Consider the following 10,238-nt stretch of genomic DNA (forward strand, 5'->3'; position numbering starts at 1 on the left):
TGCTCTTATCTTTAGTGTTTTTGGTTTGGAATGAAAGAAGGATTGTGTGTCCCACGGCGAAACCATACACGGGCGGATCAGAAACCATATTCATGAGTTCGCTTACGCTATACATTTGACTAGGGAACCATGACCTTGTTTCCTGACACAAGGGCATGGTCCAAACACAATCTCTGTACTTCAAAATTATCTTTTAACAGAGTTGGATGCTTGAGAGCTTTAATAATGCTATGTTTGCAGAATATTTTCAATTGTGAGACATTTGGCATCTCTGGTACCATATCTGAATGCACTTGGGAATTCAAACGGCAACCTAAGCAAACAATTGCAAAACCATTCTTAAAAATCCAAATGGTTGGAAGTCCTACATCATTCTCCACTACAGGATGCAACAAATTTACCTGATTCAGGCTTGAAAATTATATGACCACAAATACTCAACTTTAATTGAAATATCAGGGTCCAGAATAGTACACAAAAATGACACACATCCGAGGGGGTAAAAAACTTCTAATCTTCATCTGATTACAAGAATATTGACAAACCTGAACAAGAAGATATCACACTAGAGCTGCAGATTACTACTACAGACTGCAAACAAAATGGGGAAAAAACAGGGCAAAGTAAATGCTGACAAGCTATCTATACAACCACAAAACCAAAAGCTAGCTCAACTTTGATAGCTAGAACCTCCTGCCGATTCCTAAGCAGACTTGCGTCAACGTATGTTAGAAGCACACCAAAATATCACCTGTTGTCCTTCTCCCATGTTTGGAGAGATCTCTATCTTACCACTTTCAGAAAGCAGAGAATAGAGGCATTGGCATGCTTGTTAGGAGAATTGTAAAAGTATGCAGAGGACAGCAAGCCTATGCAGAATTGCTTCTTACAGCTGTCTATGGGGTTGTCCGTGAATGTTATTGCGTGCCTCGCATTAACCCATTCCGTGCTACACTCCTGTAGATATATACATATTATTTGAAGTTAAAAATAAATAAAATTGAATAATAGGCACAGTGAAGTTCTATATTCCAGCACTTATTGCAAGGGGTGAGTGAACAGTAACTGGAGAGAGAGAGAGAGAGAAAGGAAGCCAAAATAGAAGGTTTTTAGAAAGGGAAAGCATAAAAATCTTTGAGAAAGTTAGTTTGCTAGATGGTGAATTCCGCTATGATCGGGAACTGCAGCATCTATCCCTTGTGGCTGCACCTGCATTGCCTAGAAACCTCTTCTTTTTTCGTTGATAAGGTGAGATATTTTATTGATGTTAAGTACCAAGAAGGTGCCACAGAAAGTACGAAAGGAAGACGACTAGTTCACATATACTGTTACAGCATCATATTTTCCAAAAATTCCAAAAGAAAATCTGGGAATTCCAGCATATCACTCCTACACCATGAATATAAAGACTGTAAGCAATCTATATTCTACAAGAGAAGAATGGTGTTTCTTTCCCTCAAAACATCTGTTATTTCTTTCCAACCATATTGTCTACATGATGCATAGAGGGGAAGAAACCTCATGTTATAACTTGTCAAAACTAAAAAAGACTCTTGAACATTTTAAGAAAAGTGGTTCAAATCAAAATTGAAGATCCAAAACTAGCACCACAGCTACGATTTCAGTTCAGTTGCTATATGTTTGCTTATAACTGCCATCTTAGATAAACTAAGTGCCTTTAGAACCCCACCCGAATTCAAAAGATTATATTTCAAGTCTGTGTTTTGTCATTTAAGGACCTCTTAAAGGAAATAAGTTATCAGATGAATGAATAGCGCAAAAAGGGCTGAGCCCCTATCTGCAAAATACCAAAGCAGAGGCTCACTAGACTGCTCATCTCCTCACATTGTTCATGAAGGTATATCGTCGAGTGTTAATCCCATCCACTCCATGTACATGTTCCGCTCCATAATTTTTTCCAAAATATAGGCCTCAATCAAGTTAGATAAGTTTCAAGCAAAGATATTTAAACCTGATATGGTCATCTGTTTCCACTGCCATCATAGTATATGGCCTCAACAACACTATAAGAGGTCGTTTGGTAGGATGCATTAGATAAATTAATGCATGCATTAGCTTTGTGTATTAATAATACATTGTTTGGTAGACATTTTGAACTTATGCATTAGTTATGCAGGCATTAGTTATAGATCATATTTGGTATTATCCTATGCATAACTAATGCATAGAAAACAATGGTATTAGCAATGCAATGGATTTTAATGCATGCATTAGCTTAGTTAAAGACAAAATTGTCCTTCAAAATTTATGTTTTATTAAAATATACTAGTTAGTATATTAATGCAAGTTCAAAATAATCCAAATAGTGAGAAATAAAATTATATCCCTAGTAAATAAATAAATACTTAGCATATTTCCTTTTTTATAAATAAATATTTTATTTTATTTTACAACATAGGTAGACAAATAAAATAATTTTTTTAAAACTTTTTCATATAAAAATATTTCTCAACATATGTTTCTTTTAAGAAGTTAGAGTGTGGACTAAATTTGAGGGCATTTTTGTAAACAAATAATTCTTTTAGAAATTGTGCAATACTTTAATACATCAAACCAAACAATGAATAAGAAATATGTCAACATAACTAATGCAAGCATAACTAATACCAGCATTACTAATACACCACATTCAACATTATTCTTATGTACCCTACCAAACGACCCCTAAGCTTGTTAAGAAAGTATTCACCACCATCATGTGTTAGGCATCGGCAATCATAGAAGCATGTGAATTTTCTTTGTTGAAAACATACGCCAAACGGGATCCAGCTCAAGATGGTCCTAACTTCCAACAGTCCAAACCCCCCCCACCCCCCACCCCAACTTTTAACAAGATTTATAACCATTAGGTCAGGAGTACAGAAACAAAAACAAATGTCTAAAAAAGTCGAAACTGATAAGGAGGCCTCTAATGTATCTGTTTCTCACGTTTGCTTTGGCATGTCCAAGAAATCTTCTAGTATTTTCCACAATGTAAAATAAGATAACATCATTTGCTAGTATGGCCTAATACTGTTCATTCAGCTTCAAGGCAGACAACCTAATAATTCTGTAACAAGGGCGGATGCAGTCTATATTCAATGAGTCAAACTGACCACAGTATTTTGACACGGGATATAGATATATGCGAAAAACTACTAAAATTTCAACAAATATTAAATTCTGGGTCAGTCTAAAATTTGGTGCTAAGAACCTTGAAGGTCGAACCCATCAAGTTTAAATCCTGAATCGTCTTTGTTTTGTAATAGTGATTCTACTTTCACCTCCAGGTGAATCCTAACAGGTATAGTAAGTTTCAAATTATTTGTTCTAAACATGTTACCACCAAATTTCACACAACGGTATTTCTAGACTCGTCTAGAGATGGATACGGGGAGGGGTATGAGAAAAGCAATTTGTAATTTCACAGAAGTAGCTTATAAAACAAGGATGCCAAAGCATGCAATCTGACACACAGAAGGTGGCCCCAAAAGACTTTCATTTAGAACTGGGGTCAACTTGCTATCTCACGCTTGTCTTTGAAAGAAAAAAAAGGTCTGAACTCGAAGTCGAAGAATACTTTTTTTTATGACCAAGAAATCTGTCCGGGGCCAACCTTTAGGACCAACCCCAACCTTCGAAACTTAGGGATAATGGGTCCGCCCTTCTACTCTTCTCCATTTAAATACCAGGATTAGTTCGCATGACGCAGGGCTAGAACTTGTGACATAAGTCACAAGTCCCTCAACCTTTATCACTTGAGCTAAGTCCTGGGGGCCAAAGTCCAAGAATACTTTAAACTGGTTATTGAGACACCGAGGAGTCATGTGTCTAAAGAAATTCAAAGTAAAGACTTAAGTTCCTGGCAAATGGGAAGAAGATATATTGGACATATCCCGCAAGGACTCATTTTCTTTTTTCTATTTCTTCTTTTATTTGGTCAAGAAAATTTGGCTTAAGTCCTCGAGGGGATGAGAGAAGGGATGAGACATAGGAGTTAAAAATTTTAAAAAAAAAAAAAAAAAGGGAGGAAAAATTTGATTAAATGTAGAGTCCGAGTTAAGGGGTTGTGAGATAATTAGCGATAAAGACTGACCTGAAGTTCATTCAATATAATTGGTTGACAGAATTGAATGCATACCTTCCTGGAAGTGGCTGAGAACTGTTCACTGGACCCTTGGAATTGGCAAATCTTTTGGCTCTATTTTCTTGTTGCTTCTCAACACGCATGGCAGAAACTTCCTTCTCCATCGCAGCGACTTCCCTTCTCATCTTTTTGGCCTCAACTTCCATGGCTTTTGTTAAAGTCTCTACTTTCTTTGCTAACATCTGAACCACGGGAATATTATCAAACTTTGCAGAAAATCAGAGTGAGTGAAGGTAGTCATGACACCAATCAGCATTCGATCTAACCTCAATAGCGTCGTCCTTATCATTAAAACTTTGATCCTTCTCATGACCAGCTTTCCTCAAAGCAATTACTTCTTTTTGCAGCAAATCATATAATACTCCAGGGACAGTATCTTCTGTTTCTGTAACTTGCGAGTCATTGTGTTTTTCATCTTGATTCGCTTTCCATGAAATGTTCGCAGTCTCATTATCCTTAGTCCTGTCACAGGACTTGCTGCTATTGAAAGTTGGACCTGTTCCATTCAGAAGGTTTTTAGTCCTGTCCAACGATCTTGAACCACCATCAAACGACTTAGATGTCCCTTTTGCATGCTTCAACACTGTACTGGCCCCAGAAGATCTCAGCTGAAATGATGGTGATCTCTTGGGTAAAAATCCATTGGAGGTCAATTTGGAGATGTTTTCAGCTCCACCCAGTGATTGCCGACGGGAAGGGCCGTTGCTTGAACTTCTACCATCTGGTGTAGTGCGAGCGCCTGTGCTAGTTGATCTCAATGTATCTTCAAGGACCTTGAGCCTCAGATGATATTTCTCCTGAGGACATAATCAAGATCAAGATAAAAATAAGTTATAGAAATAGCATCAAAAACACGTTAAAATGCTTCCTCTATTGGACAGAATTATTACTTTCAACTGCGCTTCAGACTTTGCAGCTCGTTCAGTGATTGCAAGCTTGTCGCGTAACTGTTGCATCTCACCCTGCAGAAAATATTCTGAGATCAATGTGAGCTCATTTACTTTATTCAGAAAGCATTCAGTTCTATTAGGATAAGATGCCCCTATGACTATCTTATAGAGCAAAGTCATGGAAAACCATCAAACCTGTAGAAACTTCCTTTCTTCAAGCCACTGTTTAACAGGCATTACTTTATCATTGGCATCTTTCCACTCATTAGCAACCACGGTTGCAACCCTATTAGCGGTTACCTTGGCACGTGCTAGCTCCCGGTCAAGAGTTTTTCTTTCTTCCTGTAGAATAGATAAGTAGAAGCATTCTAATTTAGGGATTGTCCACATAAAAACTACTTAGTATGTATATTATTGAAGTCTTGCTAGGACGAATTTACATTCATCTCTTGAACTTTTCGTTGGTAATCCCGGACAGCATTAGCAGCAGCACCGCCAGCAAGAACAGCCTCTTCAAGCTCACGTACAGTTTGGGTAAGCTTTTCAACCTCTGCAACCTTTTGTCTATGCATTCTGTCCAGTATTTTATTTTCTTCCTGATGTATGTTTGTATGAAAAACATAATTAAAGAAGGATGATTTAGAGATTAAAAGAATAACAACAAAGTGGTCTAACATTCATAACAGCAGAAGCACCATTTCTGTGATCAACGTACCTGGCATATTTCTATCTGTTTCATCAATTCCTGGTTCTTGTTCTGAAGGTCATCCACCATAGAAGCCTTTGCTAATGCTGACTGCACAGTTCTCTCAGCATCAAGTAGAGCTGCCTCTTTTGACTTAGTAAGACGGTCCAGTGCTTTATTATCATCTTGTAGCTTTGCAATCTAGGGAGAAGATAGGCCAGAGAATGAGTTCTATGAGGTGAGGACATACATAATCACAGCCAGATGTGAAATACTGCCACAGACCTCCTGACGAGCAAGCTTGAGTTCAGCCTCCAAGGGTGCAAGAATGGCTTCAATTGGAGGCATATCATCGTCTTTTTGAGCAGCATGAACCCTTCGAAGGGTGGCTTCTGCTGCAAACTGAGCTGCCATGAATGCCTTTTTCTCTTCATTAATTTTCTTAATTTCAAGATTCTGCCAAGCAAGAATTGTATCCACAGTTATGAAAGCAAATCAAAAAAAAAATTACAGGGAAGAGTTCGAGATAGCACCTTGCTTTCCAGAAGAGATTCTGTCAGCTTGAGCTTCTCGTCAACCCTTGACAACTCGGCCGTAAGCTAATATCATATAAAACAATTAACTGTATCAGCCTCGTTCTTAGCACTAATGAATAGCTCTAAAATTAGCACAGTAGAATTCATCATATATACCAAACTCAAAGTGGCTAAAGGGACAAATATGCAACGGTACCACTAGAACTATGTTGCCAAAAATCAACATGATTGCATTACTAATCTAGACTTGCCCATCAATGAAGAGTACATTGCAGTATTCAGCAATTGATGTGGAATTTATACAAGCTATTCTTATTTTGGAACAAGATGCCCTTCCCAAAAAGGGCAAAAGAAAAAGAAGTATGATGATGTAGATAATACTAAGATCTAAGTAATACAGCAATTTCCTTAAATGGTTTTTTAATGAATCCTCAAATTTTGAGTCCAAATGATATGAATAGCATCCTGTTGCTTCTAAACTAAGACAAAAAACAAAAGTAAACTCAGTTACATAACAGAAAATCTCAATCAAACAAGACTTTTTTCCAAAATGGTAAATTTTAGATGAGAAACGGACTGATAGATATTGAAGGACCAGAAACAGTAATAGAATAACAGTTAGAATTCTATGCTTTTACCATATATTTTTCTGAAGAATTTTAATTACATACACCGACAGTGTTATATAAAATTTTACATCAATAGTTTATTTTAACTGGTTATAGCACGTTATTAGTCTATTTATCAAGTTACCATACACAGTTTTTTATGATGAGTTACATATTATTGTATCAGCTTAACCTGATGGCTGATGGTGTGAAAAATTTGTACACCGTTATTGCACAAAACATAAACTCTTTTCTGAAACAAGACAGTCAATCAGTCATAGCAAAATTTAGTCCTCTGTCCTAGTTGTTTCAAGTCCTACAATTCTTGTCAAACTTAGAGAATGCAGTTATTTTTCACTTCACAGTCAATGCTTCTCTTAGTCAACGCCACTCTTTAATAAACAATTTTGAGCTGTGATTGTACTTGACCTTTGAACTCAATTTTTTAGACCTCAAAAGTGAAAATGGTATCACTTCCTTACTTCCTCTTCGTTTGCGCATCCTCAATAACTCAAAATCATACTACTGTTCGGTTAGTTGATTAAAAGTAACTGAGAAGCATCAAGTGTTGAAAAAGCACTTTTAGGTGTTGAACCTGATCTTATAAATAAGCTTAATGTGTTTGGATATTAGTGTTGAAGCTGATAATAATAGTCTTATTAGCACGTTAGGAGTTAGATACCTAAATTGCATCAAAATATCACTATCTTCCATTTTATGTGACACTCTTTGTTTTTTGTCTGTCCCAAAACGATTGACATATTTCTATATTTAGAAACAATTTAACTTCAAACTTCTCAATTTATCCTTAGTTATGTGATTTATAATCAAACAAATGTTTCTGGCTAGTTTTGCACCACAAGTTTAAAAAGTTTTTCCTCCCTCCTTAAATTATGTGTCCACTCAATCAACATTACATAAATTGGGACTGAGGTAGTATTTTGAAATCATGTCACATTGTAAGAAGGTAAATATACAAAAAATCAAAACCTCTTCAACAGCCTTTTCTCGTAAGCGCTCTGAGAACCTCAACGCCTTGATCTCCGCCTGAGCCTCACATAATTCCCGGTCCTTATCTACAATGACACATTCACACACCGTATCAATAAAAAAAATGTAAAAAGCAACAAAAAGATTAAAATTAAAAATTCAGAAAAGGACACAGCTAGCCACTAAATCACATTTGATCCAGCTAACAATACAGACCTCTTACTTCATTCTCCAGTCGATTAAGCTCCAACTTCACCGGATCCGACCCGTGGAGAAGGTTTAAGAACTCGTCTGCGTCGAGGCTTGGCCTCATCGACGTTCTTCTTCGATAAGTCTTCCCTTCCTTGAACGAAGCTGATACTGTCACCGGCGAAACTGTTTCACTCGTCGTCGGTCGCACATTGCCGTTGTGATTGCCGGAACACACCTCCGGCGACCTTCCTTCGCCGGAAACCTCCGTCAGCTCCGATCTGTACATTTCTCTATTCTTACAGTAAGCTCACTTCCAATGAATAATTCATACATACAACAAAATGTAAATAAACAGATGATTATGTCTGTATCTATTAGTATTATTATATACGGAAAGTGCCTCTGTGTGTGTGGAGTTCAAAAATGCTGTGTTGCTATCTCTTCAGTGTTAACTGTTAAGCTCAAAATAGAATTCTGTGTTAGAGAGGGAGAGAGAGAGGGAGCGAGTTGAAAATGGTGTGATTTTGGGGTTTGTTTCTCTCTCTAGACAATTTGTTAGTGGTGAATGGTGATTGAGATTGAGAGAGAGACAATGGGAGCGCGACTTTGTGACTTGTTGAGTGTGTGAAGTAAGGTTTTTCTTCTGAAATTTCATAGTACGAAGGGGTGTTTGGTTTGAATAGGCGATAAGTTATGATGATATTAGTTATTTGGTATTATTTTAGTTACGCTGACATTAATTATATTAGTATTATTTTTTATTTATTATTTGGTATGTTGGATTAAAAATAATAATTGCATAATTTTTAAGAAAAAGGTATAAGTTATTCTGGCACGAATTACTTCACCCCTACAAGGTATAAGTTATCCTGAGGATATTAATTTTAATCTCGAGATAACTTATATCAGGTTGGCTAATCAAATAAAATATTAAAGTGATATTAAAATTTTATACCAGCACTATATCTAGTTATACATCATACCAAAGTAAGTAGTACTTACTATACCTCATACCAAACGACCCTTGAGTAAGTAGTAAGTACTAATTTAACTTTAAGTTGCCATTTTTATTTATTTTTATTTAATTTAGAGAAATTATTGGATTTGTTGTTATTATTGTTTTTAGCATTTTTAATTTAAGTTATAAATACTATTAGTGTAAAATTATTGTATATTATCAAATGTATTAATTAATAACTTGATGTGTATATATCTTTCTGACTTTTTCACCACTAATAAAAAGAACATAAAATCCTTTTTTATTTAAACGACAAAAGTTTATAATTAGTCACTTTACATACTCTCTCCATTCACTTTTACAGCTTGCTTGGATGGTTGTTACACATCGCTTCATAATGTATCGTATTATATTGTATTATAATATATCGTTTGATGAATACAATATTGGATAGATTGTATCGTTTGTTGTTATTTCATGATATCACACACCAGCAATATGAAGAATAAACTTACAATATTATAAAAAAAAATTATGATACTGGGTAAATTTATTATATAAAAAGGTATGGTAAATGATAAAATAAAATTATTTAATAATAATGAAGGGTGAGATGAGAGAAAAAGACAAGATAACGACGCAACCACATCAAATCGGTCGTTACATAAAGTGACATATTTCGTCGTTACGTAACGGCGGATTTAACGATACGATACAATAAAATTTAAGTAACAGCCAAAACAAACATCGTAATTAAAGTAACAATACGATACGATACAATAGGTAACAACCATCCAAACAAGTTGTTAGTTGTTCACTTTGGACTTTTCACGCCCCTTAAAAAACAATAATTGTAGTATGTATTTTACCTTATAACCCCTTCATAATGATAGCATTTCAAAGAGTCCTGAGAAATAATTTTGAAAATGAGTAATTAATGATCAGAGTACGACAGGGAAAAAAGTTTGTCCTTCTCTTAATTTGCTAAAATGGACAAGTAAAAATAAAACTATAATTTTAATATAGTGAACAAGTAAAACTGAACGGATGGAGTATTTGTATACTTTTGTTTTATACTTGTGACGACCCGCCCAGTCGTCTCGTGAGTTACCATTCTGTTTCCCCCATTTTTGCTTCTAGTTGCTTTGTCTATCGGTTCTATGAGTGATCGGGTTGGTTGGCTCGGGTTTGGAAAGGTTTTGGGAAGGTTTGAAACACTTAGTCTCTTTTGA

At 35.8% G+C, this 10,238-nt stretch overlaps 1 protein-coding gene across 1 annotated transcript; it reads right to left on the reverse strand.

Moving 5' to 3' along the window:
• Nucleotides 1-419: 419 nt before the first annotated feature.
• LOC104226093 (microtubule-associated protein 70-2-like) lies at nt 420-8,658 on the reverse strand. Its single transcript, XM_009777983.2, has 11 exons — nt 8,073-8,658; nt 7,857-7,942; nt 6,256-6,321; nt 6,008-6,178; nt 5,753-5,923; nt 5,478-5,633; nt 5,233-5,379; nt 5,038-5,109; nt 4,414-4,944; nt 4,142-4,329; nt 420-957 (listed from the first exon to the last, which is right to left on the reverse strand). The coding sequence occupies exons 1-11, from the start codon at nt 8,332-8,334 to the stop codon at nt 918-920; spliced, it is 1,890 nt and encodes a 629-aa protein (XP_009776285.1). The 5' UTR covers nt 8,335-8,658; the 3' UTR covers nt 420-917.
• Nucleotides 8,659-10,238: the final 1,580 nt, after the last annotated feature.

Source organism: Nicotiana sylvestris, chromosome 4 (assembly GCF_000393655.2).
Source record: "Nicotiana sylvestris chromosome 4, ASM39365v2, whole genome shotgun sequence".
In the NCBI taxonomy this organism is placed as follows: Eukaryota; Viridiplantae; Streptophyta; class Magnoliopsida; order Solanales; family Solanaceae; genus Nicotiana; species Nicotiana sylvestris.

Bases quoted from the DNA above. Each gene is read 5' to 3' on its own strand.
- LOC104226093 (XM_009777983.2), bottom strand. From the start codon at position 8,334: ATGTACAGATCGGAGCTGACGGAGGTTTCCGGCGAAGGAAGGTCGCCG. The intron at 5,110-5,232 runs GTTTGATGGTTT...TATTTTCTGCAG, and splicing joins AAGAAAGGAAGTTTCTACAG to GGTGAGATGCAACAGTTACG. The intron at 958-4,141 runs GTATGCATTCAA...ATATATCTACAG, and splicing joins TCTCAGCCACTTCCAGGAAG to GAGTGTAGCACGGAATGGGT.